Genomic DNA, 22,827 nt, shown 5'->3' with positions numbered 1-22,827 from the left:
TACTCTTTTTCGAATGACATCCTGGGAAATTTAATGACCACAGAGAGTCAGGACCTCGGTTTAACGTCTCATCCGAAAGACAGATTTTGTTTTGATTCATTATTTTTCTGCACCCCACCGTGACTGCGATCAATAGAGCAGCCTCCCTCCTCTTTTTAAAAAATAGTGTGTTGATAATAAACATTTAAACTAACATTGTTGTATGCTGAAAATATATATTTTATATAGATGTTATTGTAGCCAAGTGAAGTGTTGATTTGAGAGGCTCAATTGATCAAACAAGTCGTCAACATGACGTTAGCTGTCGGACGCTAACTGCTTGGTCAACTTCAAAAACCTTAATTTAACCAACAAAAAGGCTCTAAAATGTAAGAAATAAATTATATTTTATAATTTTGACAGTTAAAACTGAACTGCTTTAATTGCTGCAGTAGTAGTACAGCTGTAAGGAATCTGTTTAAGGAGTTATTTTTTGGATTTCTTTAGCTAAATCTATGCAGAATTTTGCGGAATTATTTTAAATGTTTTAAAAAGATCTAAGAGAGTGGGAGCTGTGGATATTACAAAACAATAAAATATTTTACAATATAGGCCTATAAAATGTATATAATATTATATACATGGCTGTTAAGTGTAATTAAAATATTGAAGTAAAGAGAAGTTCTTCACTAAAAGAATGATCGTAATTTTAAATTGTGATCAAGGAATTGGATAAAACAGGTTAAAATTTAGAAAAAAAAAAAAAATTTGTTAAATTACAAAATCTGAAGGTATATCATTATAGACCCAGGTCTTTGCTGTTCAGCAATTTACTGGTGCAACCTCCCCTGTTCGTATTTTTTTCATAAAATAGGCGTTTTTCCAGTTATTACTCATACAACGTGTACTTTAAGCCTATAGAAAAAGTAATGATTTTTTTATTTAATAAACATATATTTTTATTAATAGAGACTATTAATTTAATAACTTAACAGCATTGAAGAAACATATTGTAAGCATATTCATTTAAAACAAATAAAACTGAAGGTGGTGACATTGGCCTAATTTTTCCAAAATGTATACCACTCAAGTCAATGGCTTCTTGCTTAAACTTTATGTTATGTTACATATGTGTTTTCTTCATGAAAATGTTTTCCAACAGAATTAGCACTTTTCTTAGTGGGACATGTTTTTGCCAAAGTTTCAAGAATCAGTGTGGGTTAAAAATTACCCAATGTTGGGTTAGTGTTATGCAACCATGGGGTATAATAACGCAGCAAGTTGGGTGAAAACAACCCATCATTAGGTCAATTTAACCCAGCAGTGTGTTCTGTCCAATATTTACCCACTTTGGGTCAAAAATAACCCAGCCATTTTTAGAGTGTGTAAGTTAGAGTATGTGTCCAGCACCGTGAGCAGCAAGGGATTTAAAATAATTATTGCCACATAAAGGTTAGATAAGTACCACATAGGCTAGATGATAAATTTTTTTTTCTAAAAATGTTTTGTTTTTATGCCAGATTTATTCTAATTTAAGATACACACACACGCACACACACACACACACACACACACACACACACACACACACACACACACACACACACACACACACACACACACACACTGGTTTCCATGTTTTGTGGGGACATTCCATAGACATAATGTAATTTATACCACACAAACTGTATATTCTATTCCCCTTACCTGCCCCATTCCCTAACCCCAACCATCACACAAAACTTTCTGATACTTCACACTCTCAATAAACATCATTCTGTTTGATTTATAAGCATGTTTCCTCATGGGGACATCAAAATGTCCCCACAAGGTCACAAAAACACTGGTATTCCTATCTTTATGGGGACAATTGGTCCCCACAACGTGATAATTACCAGGTACACACACACACGCACACACACACACACACACACAAAAACAAGGGTTTTGATCCACTTCAATTGTTGACTAGTGTATATATAGTAGTTTAATATATTAAAATTCATTCATTAAACTTCTTGACCTGAAAATGGGAATACACAGTTTCCATTGCAATTTTGCTAAATACGCCTTTTATGAATTGCCTAAAAATCCACCTTAGGAGTGCGTAAAACGGATTTTATGCACAATTTTAAGGATAATGGAAACGCAGCTACCGTTATGTTTATTGGTTATATAGTAATTTAAGTAATAACATGTTACAACTATTTTTCCTCAACATTTCAAGCTGTGTTATATATGCAGGAAGGAAAGCTAGCTTTTACAGATGGGTCAACATCTTTTCTTGTCAATTTCATTAGACAAACGTATAAAAACACACCCCCCTCACCTTGACATAGCAGTAGTAATGTCCAGCGCGACAGCTATCCCCAGAATGCACCAGCACAGCATAGAGGCCGTACATCACAGCATCACCGACACTCTGAGACATGTACGGACGGATGTTGAGGACTTCTGGGTAACTGACATTCTGAGTGAAAACATCAGTGTGGAAATGAGTGGCTTCATCACAGACCGCACATCTACATGCCTATACACAGTAACAGTATAAATACCCTAGTGATTTTCCCTCCACGAGAGCTGGCGAACCGTTTGAGTGACAGGGTCAGAATGTTTGACATCCGGTGCACGGTGTACAGCCTAGTTGCTGAAACCTTCATATTACATCTGCAGACAAGAGAAACAATGTGATATATCCACGGAGAGAGCCGCAACTCTGTACGGCAGGGATGTGTCTAAGGTCCTTCAGGACAAGTTTTTTTGGAAGCTTGTAAATTTGAATTACTGCAAAGGTAATGCTATCAATTTCATATTATTATAACTTCATGGTGTAATAATTGGAAAGAAAAGCAGATTTGGTTTTGATGTAACTGTTAGAAGTTATAAAATTACATTATAAAACTCTCTCATGGATATAAATGTACTCACTTGGCACACATGTAAGCATTCTCACGACACAAAACATCTGGCTTTGCAAACAGCTTCAGAGCCTGAACGATGTTTACTACTGACTGAGAGCGAGAGAGTGAGAGAGCGATTACAACACAAATAATTTTATTAAAACACAAATGTAATTCAAAAGACTCCAAATCATTTATTGGTTGATAATCCTTCAATTCAACACTCTAGCTTTTAAAAAAGCTTTAAAAAGAGTTACAAGATCATGATTTGGTCTGTTTTCAATTCGGTTTCTCCTTGTGACCTATATTGCAAATTTTGCTTGTCCAACAATAAAGTTAATCAACTGCCACTTTATTCTCTGCTTTTAACAATATCTCAATCCTAAAACAAAAGCATTGGGATAGAAGTTTTCCTGAAATCTTAAAAATAAGACCTTCAACAAGGCAAGATTGGTCCCAATCTGAAACATTCTGTAAAGCAATGATAAACGTCTCGATTGTCCCACAACACACACATTTATCAACAAAATCTGAATTAATAACAGAGACAAAGGCATTCACAGCTATAGGCCTATGTAAAATCCACCATTGCAAGTCACCAGCCTGCTTATTCAGTGGTAGTTTGTATAGCACCCTTTCAAACTGGCTTGTCTTCTTCTCGTAAACCAATTTTTTCTCACCAAACAGTATCATTACACTGTATTAAAGTCATTACACTGGTTACCTAAGTTTTCGAATTGATTTAAAAAAAATATTTTATTGGTTTATAAGGCATTGCATGGACTTGCTCCAGACTATCTTTCAAATATGATTACAGTATTTGAACCGAGAAGGATTCTTAGATCTTCTGATTCTTTTTTATTAAAGGTATCTTATAGTAGAACTGAAAAATTTGGTGATGCTGCTTTTAGCCGTTATGCTCCTCACCTCTTGAACAAACTTATATTTTGTGTTTTGCTTTTTCATAATTTTATTCTTATAAATTCTATTCTTAATATGTATTTTAATGGGTCTATTTCACTTTTTAATTGTTCCTTTTAATTTGATTAATTACTGTATCTATTGGTTCTTTGTCAAGCACTTTGAATTGCATTAATTTGTTTCGAAAAGTGCTATATAAATAAAATTTGCTTGCTTGCTTCTGGTTTAATGCCCCTTTATTTAAAACTTTGCTTATACAGCTATTTTCTATCAGCCAAACACAGATCCATATCTTTTAACAACTGAATGTGTCTGCTGCCTGAATTCAGCGTAGCTGAACGTTTGTCAAGTCACAGAGCAGCCGGTGTCAGGTTTCATTTATTTCTGTCAGTGTGCGAGATGAGCGGACCGACCAGACGATGGCAGAAGACGCGTGCTTACTCGTTTTTGTTATATTAAACATCATATATGTATATTATAAGCGAGATCGTTTTGTTGTTGTGTTTTTCATCAAGAAAAATAATAAACCCATCATTCAAGCAGCGCTTTATTGAGAAGTAGCCGGTTGCTCTGCTTGGGACTGGCGGGTTCTGTGAGAATTACCTGCGCACATTGACTCAAGCTGTGAGAATTACCTGCGCACATTGACTCAAGCTGTGAGAATTACCTGCGCACATTGACTCAAGCACTTAATTAAACCAGCTGTTGCGCTCGCATTGCACGCAAATTCATACTTGATTTAAAGCAGCGTACACAAGCACTGCATTTAAACAGTTGCGTAATTCAAAAGTGAAAGTAAAATGTGCACGTCTGCATGCGCATTTATAAGCCCCTCCCACCCGGTGAAACCAGGATCACCGGGTTCGTGACGCACCGATTAACCGGTGGGAAAATTCTGTCACCGCGGCAACCCTAGATGGGAGTCCCTGTTTCGAGTGTGTTTGTAAACTCTAGTTTAATCATTTAAGCGATTAAATATGTCAAGTAGACGCTGTCTCTTTAGATGCGAGGGGAAAATAGCACTTTATAAACGCAAACACGTCCCAAAAATCTTCTGGGATCGTTGCCGGAATGAGGACCTAGTAAGATATAAGGAAAACCCTCTATGTAAACAAGAAGCCGAAACAATGCAATAATGGGCGTGTCGTACTGAGGAACGAGAGATTTACATGCATATCAACATTCGGTAAGGTATGTAGGCAATTCATAAGAATCATAATGCATTAGTTCAAGTTTTAATAACATGTATGTACTATGGGAGACCAATATTACAATAAAGGTGCTAATTTATTACCATAATAGGTGCTCTTTAACTTTACCATACCTGAGCCACAAAGTCTTAATGAAAGACCTGGCAAACAATCATTTGATTATTAAGAATATGAGAGAGAGAGAGAGAGAGAGAGAGAGAGAGAGAGAGAGAGAGAGAGAGAGAGAGAGCGAGAGAGAGACCTGATCACTGTGACATAATTGAAATAGAGAGTCTTACCCCAATCTCCAGAGCAATATCCAGGTATGGCTCATAGGAATCTGACACACTTTCACACTCCAAACACGCCACTGTAAAGACAACATGACAACACTGAGACAGCCATTCCCACACAGCTGTTAAGGGTTAAATATTTGAGTGCTTTATGTATTATGACTGGATCAGATATTTGCACTGGTTGATATTTATTTTCAAAGCCTGCCTATTTGATTTGTTGGGAGTCACGAGTCCGGCCAATCAGCGCAGGAGGCTGAAGACACCATCGAAAGCACTTGCTAACTCAAGCTGCTTTGCAATGATTTCACTCGGCAAGCGAGCTGGACAATGCAATACAAGAGTTTAACATGCATTTCAGGCAGTTGACCGTGCTGAAAAATACAAGCCATTTTAAAGTATAAAGAACTTCGGTCTTCACTAAGTGCGCTCTTATGCACGCACACATAGCCGCCTCTCAAGCTTCTCGCAAAGTGACAGATAGTTATTTTTTTGCGACTTATTACACATAAATGTTCTGATATACACACGGGTATGCTTAAAAGGACAATATGTAGTTTTTTAAGTATTTTATCAGTCAAAAACAATTCTTTATTCATAAATGTGACCAGTCACGGCAAGTAGGGACACAATTCTGATCTGGGGCATTTTGAGTTTTTCACAGATTCTGTGAAAGTGCAGTTTCTAAGCTTTCCAAAGATGTGTGTAACATGAACATCTGATAAGATTTGGAGAAGTTGTGGCCATTTGAATATAACACATTCAAAAAAGAGAATGCCGAGAAATTTGAGAAAGAAGAGTTAACACTTTTCCCTTTGCCCTGCCTGGAGAGACAATAGGGCTCATTTACATCTCATTTAGCTAAGCCATACCCCCTGTAAAGCTGTTTTGAGATACAGATGTTCTTGCATCATATGTAGTATTTTGTGAAGTTCGGATGACAACATGCGAAAATAAACAGACTGGATTCGACTTGTGATCCACACAAAGGTAAAAAGTTCTGTTTCAGATGTGTGAATCATCCAATGACCATTTTTGTCCACAAATGCGTTTAATCCGTGAAATATAGATATATAGTCTATTGTTTACATCAGATTTCGCATGACCATCTGGTAAAAGAATATAATATACAATCTGTGAACTATTTACATCGTAACATGTAAGGGTATATGAGATTACACTCCGGTAATTTACATTCCTTTTGTCCCCCGGACCAAAATGTATTTTCAATGCTTCAACACATTCTTACTGACCCACAGATGTCACATGGACTACTTTGATGATGTTTTTATTACCTTTCTGGACATGGAAAATGTACATAGATTTTCAATGGAGGAGACAAAGCTCTCGGACTAAATCTAACGTTAAAACATCTTAAACTGTGTTCCGAAGATGAACAGAGGTCTTCAGAGTTTAGAACGACATAAGGGTAAGTCATTAACAACATTATTTTCATTATCCTATCCCTATTCAGGAGCTGTTCCCTTTGGGGGCAGGGGTGAAAACACAAGCCACTTATACAGTATGTAAATACATACAGACAATGACGCCCCCCGCTGCAACCTAGACTCTTCGGAAAAACAACCGCAAAATGTACGCTTTTAAATGTACAAAAACTGCTATCTCAAACATGGAGAGGCTTCTGCAATCTTCTGCAAACATGGAGAGAACAGATTCTGCAATAAAACGAAAATCACAAATTTAAAAAAAAAAAAAACGTTTCTCATTTTCTCAAAACTTGTGCTGCCGACTTGTGTAACTGGTTTCCTTGACAGGTCACAAATATGTCAAATTACCTTTGCCGATGATCTGACTTTTCTTCGTAAGCTTAGAATTTCTTCTCTTTATTTACATTGACCGGGTAAGTCCAAGGCGGCTTCCATGTCGTTTCGCCGTATTGAATATTATTCAGAACCGGTCTGTTTATTCAAAGGAAATGGAACCGCACAAAATTCTTATGTTTCGGTTCTAAAAGCTGTTCTGATGCGATTCACAGGAAACGCGCTGGGAGCGGTCACTTGAAATAGCCATGTCTTACCTCATGAAAATTAATATTAACGCAATCAAATTAACACAGTTTACCCCAGAACACTCTCACGGCCCGGCTCAATTTAAACCCTGGTGCTAAACGAGACGGAGCTCAGCTCCAGAAGGGTATGTTGTGGGCCCGAGGAGGCGGAGCTGTGCTCCGGCCCAATTTAACCTATGATAAAGGGTTAAAATTTCCATAAATTTAATTAATATGTGACCCGTCATTGAAACCAGTGACAACTCGGCAGCACAACTTTCGAGATAATGGGAAAGTTTTTTTCAAAATTGATTTTCGTTTTTGTAGAATCTGTAAGTTGAGATCATGAAGAAGCCTCTCCATGTTTGAGACAGCAGTTTTTGTATATTTAAAGCGTACATTTTGCGGTTGAAATCGCCTTGTTTTTCCAGAGATTTTAGCGTGCAGCGGGAGATGTCAATGTCTGTGTGTATTTACATACTGTATAAGCGGCTTTGTTTTTGCCCCCTCCCCCAAAGGGAACAGCGTGGCTTCTTAATAGGGAAAGTTCGCCCAAAAATGAAAACACAAATGTGTTGAAGCATTGAAAATACATTTTGGTCCAAAAATAGCAAGAATTACGACTTTATTCAGCATTGTCTTCTCTTCCGGTTCTGTTGTGAACCGCGTGAAGTTGCGTGACTGTAGTGATGCTGCTGGCTTGTTCGTCAGAAATTTTTGCGAAGTTTTTTTCAAACTTACAACTTTTATGTTCCAAAAATCCGACGTCAACCAAACAACCACTTTATGCAAGTGCTGTCGGGCTAAAATTTAAGCCAAAGGCGGCAATACGAGCAATTTGCTCCAGCACCTTAGCCGCAAGGACGTCTTGGAATATAGAGAATGCATGAAATTAAAGTCAGCCGACTCGGCGCCCTCCACATCAGCAGGTACCAAGGGGAATAAAAGTTCTGTATTTTGACAGCAATTGTCTTTGCATTCTGATCCTCAGTTCATTAGAATCATGACTGTCTCCTATTTGTAAACAGCAGCATAATTTTTTGGGGCCATGCAAACCTGTATTACAACTACTATTGTGGAATTATTCTACAATATTTACTAATGACAGTAAAATAGACCATTCTCAATTTACTGCAGTAATTCCTTTCTCAACCAGCAGAAAAAGCATTTAACACCTGACTATGCATGAAAAAAAAACTTAAAAAATGAATACCAGCATAATTTTGAAAAAAGAAACTGATTTTGATTTTTGGTCAAAAACGCGCACTATGCGAGAACTATTCAATAAATCTTACAGAGTAGTCTAATTTCGACTCGCTCTCGCGGTACTTCGATGTCATCTGCCTGTCAGTTCTTGCAGCGCAGCTTGAAGTTGAACACACACAAAAAAACGGCTGGATACTTTAGCTGCGGAAAAAGAGTGGCAGGACATGCAAATTATTGGACATTTAGAGGTAAACAGACGCACAGTGCAAACTTCGGGAATGATTACATCCAGAAAGACAACACTGACAAAGAGAAAGTGTGCCAGAACGACGCATTTCCTTGGAGGCAACAAGATCTGCAAGAATACTTTTCTGTTTCTTATGGGGTGAGTTTCCATAAACATTAACCCTTTGTGGTCTAAGGGGTTTTTAGGACCCTGGGGAAGTTTTGACATACACTGACATTTGTGCTTTTTTCAGTTGCTTAAAAACATATTAATGGCAAAAGTCTCACAACACTGTGTTCAGCACAAACTGGGCTACAATATTATATAAATCAACATGTATGTACATGTTTGTATTTTTGAGAGAAAAATGTTTATGCATGGTTTTTGAAAAAGCACAATTTTTAAGTCACTGATATAAGTCCACAAAACTCATTCTAAACATGTTTTCCCAAGACTTTTCAAAACAGGATCTAGTAGTCAAGAGTTTTTTCTATGAAATGATGTGAAAATCATTTGGCCTACTCATTCACATAAAACAATATATTGATTTACAATTTCTAAGACACTTTTGCTGCAGAAAGGCTGTATGCGTGGAGGCGGGAAAGCTCCTGAATAATTAGTGATGGTGCCAGTGGAAAGGGATGAATTGATAATGTGAGTGAGAGCAGGGATAACAGACGGAGAAATGGCCTGGGTGGGTATGGGATCTAGCGGGCAGGTAGTCGGATGGTTAGAAGCCAAGACCTTGGAAACATCTGCTTCGGATAGGAGAGAGAAGGAGGGAAGGGAGCATGTCTCAGGGATTTGAGCATGCGCAAGAAGCAGCGGCTCGGAGAACTGACTGTTAATAGTTTTCGTTTTCTTCACAAAGAAGGAAGGAAAATCATCAGCCGTTAGGTCGGATGAAGGTGGAGGGGCAGGATGACAAAGAAGGGTAGAGAAGGTCTTGAAGAGAGTGTGAGAGTCAGGTGAGTTGCTAATCTTTGAATGGTAGTATAGGGTCTTTGCAGAGGAGACATCCTTGGAGAAGGAAGCAATAAGAGACTGATAGAGGCAGAGATCAGAAGGATCATTCAATCTGCACCACTTCCTCTCTGCAGCCCTGAGTGTGGAGCGATGCTCACGGAGAACCTCAGTTAGCCAAGGTGCAGGAGGTGTGACCCGGGCCAGTCCAGATGTCAGAGGGCATAATGTGTCCAAGCAGGATGTAAGAGTGGAACAAAGTGTGTCAGTGGCATTGTCAGTATCTAACAGAGAGAGGTGGCTGGGAGCGGGGAGCGTGGAAGCAATCGCAGAGGATAAGCGGGAGGGAGAGAGCGTGCACAGGTTGCGCCGGAACGTGGCCAATGGGGGATCATATGGCGCGAGAGGGGGAGTCAGGTCGAGAGTAATGAAGAAGTGATCAGATGTGTGAAGTGGGGTGACCTGGGTGTGGTAGGTGGAACAGCAGCGTGTGTAGATAAGATCTAAAAGATTACCAGACCTGTGTGTTGGTGAAGTAGGGACTCGCTTAATGTCAAACGACGCAGTCAGGGTGTTGAAGTCAGCTGCCTGTGGTTTCTCTAGGTGGATATTGAAGTCACCAAGGACTACTAAAGGAGTACCATCCTCAGGGAATGAAGACAGAAGTACATCCAACTCCTCCAAGAAGTGTCCAAGTTGACTTGGGGGGGCGGATAGATAACAAAAAAATGGATTTTAGTAGGGTGGATGATAGTAACAACATGCGATTCAAAAGAGTTGCTGCACAATGAGGGGGTTAGCTGTTGGAATTTCCAGTCCTTTGGGATGAGCAGACCAGTTCCTCCACCCCTTCCTGTTGTGGGAGGGCTGTGTGTGAAAGTGTAGTTGTTGGAGAGGGCAGCCGGAGTGGCAGTGTCCTCTGGTTTAATCCATGTCTCAGTAAGTGCTAAAACAGGATGTGAAGCAATGGCAGTAATGAAAGCAGCTTTGTTGACAGCAGATTGGCAGTTCCATAAGCCAATGAGAAAAGTGAGTGAGGCAGTAGTGGAAGGAGGGAGAGTGCGGAAGTTGTTAATATTTCATACGCGGCAACGTGATACAACAGATTTACGAGTAGTAATGAGAGTACAGATTTGAAAACACATAGTAAAATATTAGAATAGAAAATGTACAAGAGAGGAAAAAAGAGAGCAAAATAGATAAATATAAAAGTTAGTACAAAAAGTGCAATACTTAAGTGCCCTGTCGGTGTCCCTGCTCGGTGGAGTCGCGCAGGTAGAGTCGATGGTCTTTACACTCTTCGGTCTTCACGCGACGAGGGCTGCCGCAGTGGACTGACTGCTTTAATAAGTGCTTCAATTGCGGACTGCAACTCAGCAGGCCACGCCCGAAGTGGTGAAGCGCATATATTTTTCTATTAAATTCACAAGTATAAGTTACCTTTTAAGAACCATAGTAGCCTAATCATGGTAAAGGTACTGTTTGGCCATCGTAAAATGAACACAGGGTTAGTGTTTGGTTGGCCAGCGAGAGGTTTACTTTTGTGCAGTAAAAAGCTCAAAAGAACAACTGCCTATCATTGTCTGGACTCTTATTTGTGTTTTTGTAATCATTATAGTAGAAACACAACAAAGAACAAGCGTGATAAACTTATCAATATTTGTTTACAGCTGACGCCATTACCTCACGTGCTGATCATGAATGCAGTGAATGTGTGCACACGCGAGTGATCCTGTGTTTAATAAACTTGCTGTGCGGAGATATATGCTTAGACGCAACTAAATAAGGATTGTACTGTTTGCAATCGCGTATTTTATAAGAATACCAAAAAGTGCGTTGAGTTTCCTGACTCGTGTGTTTGTGTATGTGCGTTCCCATCGCGTGAAATGTTTGGCGGAAGAACAAAGAAAACACTCGCGTCTGGAGATACTGACACACATACACAAGTGAATAAGGATTTAGATGTCATGTTTGGTGCAATTGGATAAAACGACAAGGAATGGAGAGACTGGATTGTGGATTGCGTATCCATTGACTGCAGAAGGCACGAGTAATGCATATAACTGTATTCTCATACAGTTTACCCCGGATGACAATATCTTTTTTCAATCTCACTTACATCATTTAAAAGTAGACATTCCAAGTACTATGTAGACATTTATCTTTTGTTTCTATGACAAGTATTCGTTAAGTTACAGTTAATTTTTCTGATGCGTTTCTGAAAGGACTTCACTGAGGGAGAGAGAACAAAATGCGCATCATGTTTATGTTCTTAATTTTGCGAAAAGCACAACATTCTGTTTTTATTGGGAGTGGACAGAAATAAACTAGACACTTTAACGTTTTAAATGATGTATAAATCATATCTGTATGTCAAAAATCAGCAAAGTAATTTAAGTCTCTTGGATCGTTACCGGAAAGAGGACCTAGGCAGATACACGAAAAACCCTGTGTGTGAACAAAAAGCCGAAACAATGCCGTAATGGGCGTGTCTTAGTGTCATCACAACAAAAGTTATGGTTCAGCTCCTTAAAACGAGAGATAACATGCATATAAACATTCAACACGAGAAATGTCACAAACTAGATTGAAGCAGTTATCAGGAAATTATAAATGAGACGCATAAACAATGACGCACGTGCTGTAGTGAGGACGCGCGTGTCATGGCAACATGAAGTTGGTTCAACTCTTTAAAATGAGGGATTTACAACATTCACGACAAGAAATGTCAGCAAACTGGACTGAAGCAGATATCAGGTAAGTTAGTTCGTCACTTACTGCGTTGAAACGGAGATCATTGAGCAGCATTAACGAATGTCGCGTCATGTGCTCATTTGAGCTATAATAAACAAAAATGCCAGCGCGTCATCCCAACAAGATATATCGTTCAGCTCAAAATACGAGTTTTAAATTCATATAAACAATCACGATGAGAAATGTCTGAAAACTGTATTAAAGCAGAGATCAGGGAGCTCGTCAAATATCCACTTAGAAGCTGAGATCATTAACTAGCATTAGAATGGCGCGTCACGGGCTCCTTTATAATCTTATCATAAACAAAAATGCACGCGAGTGGTGGTTACTGGAGAGAGAAATAATAAATAATATGCAAACTTCAGACGCTGCGTAGAAGAGAAGGCAGGACTTTCAACAAGTCACGTGTCTTTCCGGGACTATAGATACCGGCTAATCACGGCAGTGTGAATGAACAAAAAATCTAAGGATTCCGGAAAAATCCAGGATGCCTTTCCCGTGTATTTTCCGTAATGTCTGCATGAAAAGGGCTTAAATTAACTAAATTTAACTAACCAAGGGTTTACTAATGTAATAGGTGTATCAGATTAAAGTCATAATTAAAAGTATGAAGTATCTGTAACCGTTAAATGTGCATTATAAGTGAAAACTTAAAATAGTTGTAAGTATTTTTTTCATCCTTCGACTTAAACCAGGTATAACCACTTACTTTTACAGTGAATTAAAAGTATAGGAGGAGGCAAAACACATCACATGCCCAGCGCCAAGGGTCACAACACAGAAGAGGATGCGGATGTGATATTGGACTGTATCACAAAGTCCTTTCGGTCTTTTATTTTGTTTGCAAAAAGAACTTTCTACATTTTTAGGACATTTTTTTACATTAAAACAAATTACTTTTTTATAAGAGTTTTTATTTCAAGCATTGTATGCTTGTTTGAAAAACTTAATAAATAAACATTAAAGCAACACTAAAGAGTTTTTGCTCTTTGCTCCCCCTACAGGTTGGAAGCGGAATTGTCCATTACCACTGTAAATAATTTTACAATGCATTGTACAAAAAAAGAGATCAAGTCGGCATGTTTAGTATCTGTAAACCGGTATTACTCACAAGTTTAGTAGCAGCAAAGCCAGGTCAACATCAGCCTTGCAACTCCTAGCCTCCTTCAGCTCTCGCCAACCAGTATAAGCCCGCCCTATGTTCACTCTAGTTCGAGCGCTTTCGTTATCCTGCTCCAGTTTTCTTTTCTTCGCCTCCTCCGAAATTAAACCCTTCCTTTTCTTTGCAGGCTCCGCCATGATGACAATTGAAAAGCTGTATGAACGCTAGGTTATGGTATCTTTCTTTTATTTGTACAGGGTTCTTGCAGGTTTCAGCAAGTTAAGACCTTATAAGACCATTATGAGTAAAATTTAATTAATTGAATTTCTATATTTTATATGTCTCTTTGTGGTTCAGTTTCACATTTGGGAAGTTTCATAGAACTGTTCTGTCTGTGTGTAAACAAGATAGATAAAGAGAATGTTTATGGAAGCCCAAGGTCTAAGGGATGATGCAGCTGAGCAATTTTGGATATAACCGTGCATGCTGTATTTCTGGGTTAGACGAGGTTTGAACATTGAGGCATATGCAACTGAAACTGCTGTCCATCAATAAAACTCTTTTCTATTTTTATCATCTAAACCTCCATCTCACGACTCTGTCAAATACAAGGCTGATCAATCGTTGCTGGAGAGCATAAACAGTTACTTTAACAAAGTAAACTTATATTTTCTGACGTGATCTGGTGTCCGGGGCTGGATCGTTCTTTATTTTGTCTGTGTTGTGGAGACCTGATCTAACACCGGGAAACCACCCCACAATGTTTATGCATGTTTATAATGTACAACTGACTGTGTGCTGTGTAGGCCTATCTTGTGCCTGTTTATAAATACAAAGAACAAAAGATCACTTTCAATTATTATTAATCCCTTAAAGCATTAATATATGCATTTTATTAAAACAAGTTATTAATAAATTAATGTATTGCATTTAATTGAATACAGAATCACAGAGCCAAAAACACTCCACCCATACGTTTTATGCATAAATATGCAATATACCGCCATCAGGTTTAGTAGCCTCTCTAATTACACAATAACGGAATTATCTGCATTAAGAAAACGAAATGTACCATTAACAGGCTGTTTGATATATGTGTTGCTAACGTTATACACTAAGACCGTTTCTCAATCCGAAGGCTGTAGCCTCCGATTCTACCGCTGTTCATTTAACCGTAACTCCTAAAGCCTTTGCGCCATCAAAAAGTTTGAATTGAATTCCTAAAAGAAGACAATTGCACTTTTTTGAAATATATGGTTTATTACGGTACTTTCTTGATTTCCATCTGCCAATCGCTGCTGTTTGTGGAGAGCTGAAGGGAAAGCGCGTTAGGTTCGAGTGTGTTGCAGCAGAAAGCAATATTAAAGTCTAAAATATAAAACTGTGTAACACTAAAGTTGACACGCTGTTGGTGGCTCGTGACTCGACGGCCCGACTGTTTAAGTTGATTTTCAATAAAGCAGTGTTGATTTTTTCGCTTTTGCGTCCTCTATCAGAACCTGGCAAATGCTCAGGTAAGCCACGGGCTTATAAATTACCCTGAAAAAGATTTTTGCTTATACAAAACTAAATTTAAGGATTGTTTCTCGCCAAACCCACAGTATACAGTCAGATCACAACACCTGAAATATAGCTTATGGCACTATTTTCGTGGATTATGACAAAGTGTGGAACGTTTCTTTTTAGAGACCCACCTTCATACACTTTCTGCCTCCGCCACTGATTAAGTTAGTTCTTCAGCTTTTTAAATTACTATTTTATATTCTGCAGACAGCGCTTTTCGGAAATGACCAGAGGTAAGAAATTTAAGACTTGGTTAAATTAAATTAAAGATCTGGGATAAAAATCTGGGTGTTTTTAAGACTTTTTAAGGACTTAAATTTAACATTCTGAATTTAAGACTTTTTAAGACCCCACGGAAACCCTGTATGTACCTGCCGAGTATGCTTCACCCACAGCCAGCAGGATGCTCCACTGCCGTAAAGCAAGTTTTTGTAGTTTTCACTTGAACTACAGGACCGCGACCCAACGGTTGGAAACTTCTTTAGTGTGGTTTTGGCCGACAGAGGGCTACAAAGCGAATGTGAAAGTGCCGCTCACACTGTTTTTAGTGGATGAACGACTGAAACTTTTTTGGAAACGTTATTTTAAGGTAAAAAAAATCTTTGGTGTTGCTTTAATAGCTATCTGGGTGTTCTTTCCTTATTTTATAATTACAATAGTAGGATTATGCACCATTTCATTCGAAAAAAATTATCTACAGTATAAGAGTTTATCTTTTTTTTTATTCAGTGTACATAAGAGTTGCCTTTATCGGTAGATGCTAAGAGACATTGGATATTACCTGTTTGCAAACTTTATTTTTGATGGCACATTTTCCTGACCTTTTTGACCCAAGCCATACACCCTGTAAAGCTTCTCACTGTAAAGCTGTAAAACACACGGGGGAGCTTTAAGGGGGTATGGCTTATCTAAATAGGATGTAAAAGAGCTCTATTGTCACTCCCAGCAGCTGAGAGAGGTGAAAACAGCACAAACTTTAAAAGCTCAGCATTAAAAAATGTTGAGTGCCTACCTTTAAATGGCCACAACTTCCCCAAATCTTATCAGATTTTCATGCGTTACACATCATTGGAAAGCTTAGAAACGGCACTTTCAGAATCTGTGAATAATTCAAAATGCCCCAGATCCGAATTGTGTCCCTACTTTCCGTGACTGGTCACATATTTTAAATGTATGTTTCAGGAAGAAGTAGTTTTAAAAAACTGAATTGTTTAAAGTGGATATTGACGCATGATATTTTTAGGAAGGTGTGATTTTGTGGCTTTAGGATCACAAGTGTGAGTTTATAAAATCATGCATCAAAATCAATGTTGCTACCAATCTTTGACCCATCCATGGGTATAATAAATAAATAAATAAATTTGGAAAGCATTTGTTTTTTGCATATAAAGGGTTAAAATTTCCACAAATTTAATTGATATTTGATATGCATGTTTCAGGCAGAAGTGGTTCTAAAAAATTGAATCGTTTAAAGTGAAAAAAAAGAACATTCACGTTTGATATTTTTAGAGCAGTTCATGGGAAAATGACATTGTTTGGCCTTAGGAACACTTATGTAAGTTTTAAGGATCTCTTAAGGGTTAAATCACATTTAAATCATTCATATCCATATTTTTAACGTGGAATAAATTGATAAGCTACCTCATAAATGTTTTAAATCTCATCAACCAATCTTATTAAGGAAAACTACTTTAATTTCTTAATGCAGAGATGAGAAGAGCTCAGTGCATCAGGCTTAGCTTTGACATGTATGTAGAGAGCTTTGTGCTTTACCTCGCGACCTCAAATAACCCCCAAATATCTGGTGGATCAGAGTGGTGGTTTGTGTCTCTCGGTCCAGTCTGAGAATAAATCATAATGCGTGTTATTTACACACTGACACACAGACAAACACACCCCTACACACACAGATGCATGCACCCAGGTACGGCCACAAATGCATGCGCGCGCACACACACACACACGCACGCACACCAATATGTTGTAGTGTCCAGGAGCTCTGAGTTCTTTCAATATATAACACAAATAATAAAAAAACTGTTCATTATTCTTTTGATCCAATTAAATGAGCTGATATGGTGGAATAACTGATGCAGCGCTCTTACTTTGGATAGCCGTTCAGACAAGCTTTCTGCATGGCATCAATCGTGTAGCGCAGGAACTCGTGAGCATCCTCTTGGCTACCACATCGGAAATGGCGAGCAATTTCTAAAGTCCAAAAAAGCAAGGTTACGTCCGACTTTACGTTAGAAAGAAACAAGTTGCCTTGTGAAAAAGCAATGAAACTCCCCAAGTGTATCTGGGAACTTAAGGTGATGACTCAACACTTAGTCACAGGCCACCCACACAACCTGTAATTGTGAAATCAAGTCATTTTAAAGCAATGTAGCTTACTTTTCAGGTCCCGGATAAAGAATGCTGGTTTTATGGCACTGCCAGTGTTGGCGAAGGCTTGGATGATATGATTCTGCATTACACAAATCATGCAGAATCCAGACTGACGACCTGAAGGGAACAAACAAACAAACAAACACCCTCATGATAAACAGGACACATGGCTGGTTATTACAAAAAAATCTGATTTGCCATTAATCTGTGCAGTGTCACAGACACGCTCTCTATGTGAGCACATAGCAATCTCAATGACTTTCTCAACACAGGTGTCACGTGTGCCCTGTTAAAGAGAATCTAGTTAAACTGTCAACACTAAACTTCACAAGTTACCAGTACAAACACTTAAATATAACCACAGCCTCAATCTACAGGATCATCTGCTGGTGTTTACATGCACACAGGTTTGTTGTTTCTGGCCTAACGTTCAGTAAAGAGTTTTCTTACATGATCGGCTGTGCTCATTGGAGAGGAGATAGTTGGCCAGCGGTGGGGTGTAGGTGAGACACTGTACAGTGGAGTTGAGGAAGCAGGTGTTGCCCAGGTTGTAGAGGCCGGCTCCCACCAGATACACCCGCTCCCACTTGATTGAAAGCTTGTTCACAGGAAAAAGCATCCTCTGTGGAGTGGGGATGCCATCGCTCTCCCCAACAATAAGGCCCTCGGAGACTGGAAGATAAATAAAAGCACATGCCGTCACATCATTAATTTTCTTCTTTAAATTAAAGTATGTTTAAAGGGATACTTCACCGATTTAGCATTCAGCTTTGTATCTGTAGAAACCCGGCAGTATTACTGAATGACCATGTTTCCCTCCCTCATTTCCCCCTGAGAGGAGAGATATCTGCATTTTGGTTCTGCAAAAAAGTCCTCCGATGATGTAATATGACGATTTTTGCATCATCGGAGGACTTTTTTGCAGAACCAAAATGCAGATATCTCTCCTCTCAGGGGGAAATGATGGAGGGAAACATGGTCATTCAGTAATACTGCCGGGTTTCTACAGATACAAAGCTGAATGCTAAATCGGTGAAGTATCCCTTTAAGATCAAGAGTGATATGCTTACTTTGTCTCCTCATCGGAGCAGGCTCGGGAGGTCTCAGCTTTCGGACAACAGGCATTATGGGATACTGGTGGTATACACATGGATTAAAAGGTTAAACTGAACTGTAAATGACAAAATAAGAGTAACTGTACTGCTTCTGATTTATAAAGAAGAAAGTCCCTGTTTTGGTTACCACAAATTTCAGGATATCTTGAAATATACCAGTGTTTATCCAAGGCTCAATTGTTAATTTTTTTTAGAGCACATGCACCCCAAGGTTGTGTCCAAATACGTAGGTCCTAGGCGTAGCCACGACGGGTTAGGTTCCGCATCGGTTTTCATTTATACTTTTGCGTCGTCCTCCGCATCGACGTGCAAACACACGTGCAAACCTGTTGATAGACGGAAGCTGAACGTCTTCTCTTAGAAAGCATTTCGAGACGAGACTTAGGAGCACAGCAGGGGTTGTGTAGGTAGGTTGTTTTTTCTTGGTCTTTTTTTATTAATAGGTCTATGTGTGTATAGTTATCAGGTTCCATTTGTGCCGATAGTATAGGCTACTTAAATGGCGCAAAATCAGAGTGCAGCTGCTCAATACAACCTTTATTTAATTACAGTTTATCAAACATATCACAAACATATTTGAAATGCAATGTAACATTTCAAACCGTTTGTTGGTTTGTTTTGTTCTAAAATATATCAGAACACGTTAATTAACTAATACTTGGCCACTTATTACTCATGTACCTATCTAATCGTGCTACACTTTTGCAAGAGGGTACAACAATTCTGCCAGAACAACAATTTACCCATAATACACTGCAGCATCATCAGCCAATGAGATGCAAGTCTGTATTGGTTTTATTAATCTGTTACTTTTACACAACAATGTTTTATTGGCTGAACAAAAAATGTTTAAGTAAAGCTGACAAGACACAGTCTTTTGTTAAAATTACTAAGTTAAATTAATCATATGCCATTACTTGTGTTTGTTAAGTAAAGTGAACAAGAAATTATTTAGTAAAACTGACTCCAACCAAGTTCATTTTTTTGAGTGCACTGTCTGAACAAAACTGCAATAAATGATTGCCAAATAAGGAATTGTCATCCATTACATCAGCATTCATATCACCTAAAACATAAATACAGGCAGAAGAATTGTCCTGAATAAAAGAAATAATAAATGCCAATCTACTGAGGTACTCATCCTCATTCTGTATACATTCATACGGCATATATACACATTTAAAATTATTATCTTTTTATCATTAAGACACAGCTCAATCCCAATAACCCAGTCAACTCTCAATCTTATAACCTTAACCAACTGGTCATATTTTTTATTCCACATCGTGGCTACCCCACCTGAAATTCTTCCCCGAACAACTTTAGCACTTAGGTCTGTTGTTGATTCACCCGCACCATAAAAACCCTTATGCATAGTATTTAGCCCTTCAAGTTCTTGTTTAGCTAGGACGTCTCCTGCACACACAAAATGTCACATCTCTCCATCAATTTGTCCACAACAATACGGCATGATTTATCAGTTTCACTGTGGCCAACACGCAGTCCACGCGCATTATAGGACACGACACGAATGTCCAATAAGAATAAGTCCATTTTATTTTCTCTTAAAGATTGTGTCTTGAAGGAAATTTGTGGAATACCAATTAAAGATAATCTCAAATACCTTGGGATAATGGTATGTAAAGATTTGAATCAAAGAAGCAAGTTAAATTTTGAGCCTATTATAGAGAAAATTAAAAATCTATTTAATATGTAGCTTATGCGAGATCTTGCCCTAAATGGACGTGTTCTGCTTTCAAAATCAGAAGGGATTTCAAGGTCTGTTTATATATCAATGTCAGCAGATGTTCCAAACATTGTTGTCAAAGAATGATTTAATAATAAGATTCTTTATGATTTTATTTGGAGGAAGAAAATACACTATTTACGGAAAAATATTCTAAATAATAATAGAGCTTTTGATGGCCTTGAAGTCTTAAGTTTTACAGATCTTAATAACGTGTTTAAGATAAAATGGATAATTGAATTTATTAAAAATAAAGACAGTATTTGGAATATTTTCCCTAATTACACATTAAATTCTTTGGGTGGCATTAATTTTCTTTTAAAAATGTAACTTTTCGGTTGACAAAATCCCAGTTAAATTGGCAAACTTTCATAAGCAGGCATTGCTGGCTGGCAATTAATTTATAAACATAACTTTTCTCCGCATGGATACTTTATATGGAATAACAAAAGATCTCTTGTACAAAAAAAATCTATATTTAATCAGACTTTGTACGACAATGGAAATCTTACTGTTAATCAATTGCTTAATGAACAAGGTTTACTCTTAACATATTCTGAATTTCTCAACAAATTTATGATTCCTGTGAGGCCAAAAGAATATGCTATCATCTTTGATGCAATTTTTGATAAAATTGTACTACTATTACGAAATCCTGGATTCGATCCTGTAAATGTTGATCTTCAAACCAGTTTTTGTAGTGATACAATGTTTATTGGGGATATTGATATACTGAAAGATAAATGTAATAATAAATATATAAGAAATATTTAAAAAAAATTATTTACCATCTTCAACAGTGTTTTGGTTCACACAATTTAAAGATATTAATTGGAAAAAAGTATGGTTAATAACAAATAAATTTATTAGTAATAAAATTAAAGTTTCTTTTTTAAATTTTACATAGAATTTACCCTGTCAAAGAGGTGACTGAACGTTTCCATTTTAATATTGAAAACTTGTGTGAATTTTGTGGTATTGCCAAAGAATCTGTCACTCATCTTTTTTTTGATTGCGTATACTCAAAAATGTTTTGGGTAGATGTATCGAACTTAATTTCTAGGATGTGTGAAATATGTATACAAATTGATCTATGTGATGTAGTTTTTTTCTTTGTACAGGACATTGTTCATTCCAAAAGTAAGATGTTTTTCCTTACCCAAATTTTTATTTTACTTGGAAATATCATATTCATGTAAAAAAGATGGACAAAAGCTAAGCCAAACTTTGAACAATTTTTAAAAGAAATTAAACAATATGGTATTACACTGGACAAAATCAAAACCAAAAAGGCAAGAAAAACGCATGAAACTCTTTTTTACTTTAAATTGTTGTAACCACTGGCATTTTTTTTCCCTCTTTCTTTTACTTATTATTTCTGTAACTACTTTATGATCTATGTTTACTTGATTTTCAGTTGTTGCGAGTTGTATATTTTTTTATAACACCTTGCATACTTTATGAATTTCTGAAAAAAAAAACGTAACTAAACACAGACGACGCATGCGCATAGCGCATGAAACGACGTCTTAAGTTTCGTTTTGTTTTCATTGTTTATCCTGCTTTCCTCCTCGAATTTGCACCACGGTAGAGAAGAGAAAAAACTCGAAGGAGGACGCAAAAGAACGACTTTAAGCCGCTGGGAATAGGAGAAAATTGTCAGAAGAACGTAATGTAAACGTCGTTATTGGAGAACATTTCAACGCTGGAGAGCAATGAAGGAACAGAGAGGTGTCAAGACAGATGCGCAGTTCGCAAAATTCTTCCCGACAGGTAACAGTGATTATTCTTTCTTTGGGGAATAATTATTGTTGTACTGTTATTCAAGTATATATTGACGTTGTTCTTGTACTGTAGTTGTAAGGCAGTGACCAGTCTGCTACATGCTAGTTGAAATGGGAGTAGCGTCGACTGATCTAACGTTTTAACGTCTTATTTGTTTATCATCATTTCACATAATGAATCCACTGACGCGAGTCACGGGCGACACAGCATATGCCGGTGGTAAACAAACACTCGTGTTCAAATAATCGTGCACTAGTTTTGGAAGGAGTTCCCTAGAAATGAGCTGTGAAGGAGGGAGGCTGTTCTTACGCATGCGCTCATTTAAAAAAACTCAGTAACCGTTTTTGGATTCTTAGTCGGCGAAAAACATCCTCTTTTGCCCCTTTAAGTATTTAACTAAAAGATTATTTCTAATAAATATCCTTAATATTTGTGGTAACTTTTAATCAATATATTTGAAAATGTCATACTTAAATTTTAGTTGATGTTATACATATATTAACTTGAAATGAGCAATTATTACAGTTTTAAAAACTAAAATATGAGTAAGTTTCACGCCTAACTTGATTTACTCAATATTTTTGATGAAACATTGCGTTATGACAACTCACTGTATTAATGCGTTAAGTGTCACTTTAATGTCACAATATTTTTTTATTCTTGGCAGGATTTAATAAAACTATATGT

The 22,827-nt window shown here is 37.6% G+C and overlaps 1 protein-coding gene across 1 annotated transcript in view; it reads right to left on the bottom strand.

Annotated features, from left to right (window-relative positions):
• Nucleotides 1–18,618, bottom strand: part of LOC135761081 (uncharacterized) — an 84,758-nt gene extending 66,140 nt beyond the window's left edge. The window contains exons 1-9 of the mRNA XM_073814133.1: nt 18,564–18,618; nt 17,944–18,165; nt 17,500–17,610; nt 17,211–17,313; nt 16,879–16,946; nt 5,290–5,360; nt 2,908–2,990; nt 2,535–2,646; nt 2,309–2,449 (exon numbers count right to left, since the gene is read on the bottom strand). Coding sequence (XP_073670234.1) covers nt 2,309–2,449; nt 2,535–2,646; nt 2,908–2,990; nt 5,290–5,360; nt 16,879–16,946; nt 17,211–17,313; nt 17,500–17,610; nt 17,944–18,165; nt 18,564–18,618 — 966 coding nt within the window. The remainder of the gene's footprint in view (nt 1–2,308; nt 2,450–2,534; nt 2,647–2,907; nt 2,991–5,289; nt 5,361–16,878; nt 16,947–17,210; nt 17,314–17,499; nt 17,611–17,943; nt 18,166–18,563) is intronic.
• Between the last annotated feature and the right edge of the window lie 4,209 nt (nt 18,619–22,827).

This window comes from Paramisgurnus dabryanus, chromosome 3 (genome assembly GCF_030506205.2).
Source record: "Paramisgurnus dabryanus chromosome 3, PD_genome_1.1, whole genome shotgun sequence".
In the NCBI taxonomy this organism is placed as follows: domain Eukaryota; kingdom Metazoa; phylum Chordata; class Actinopteri; order Cypriniformes; family Cobitidae; genus Paramisgurnus; species Paramisgurnus dabryanus.
Note: the sequence above shows the minus strand (reverse complement) of the source record. Positions and strands in the feature narration are given on the sequence as shown.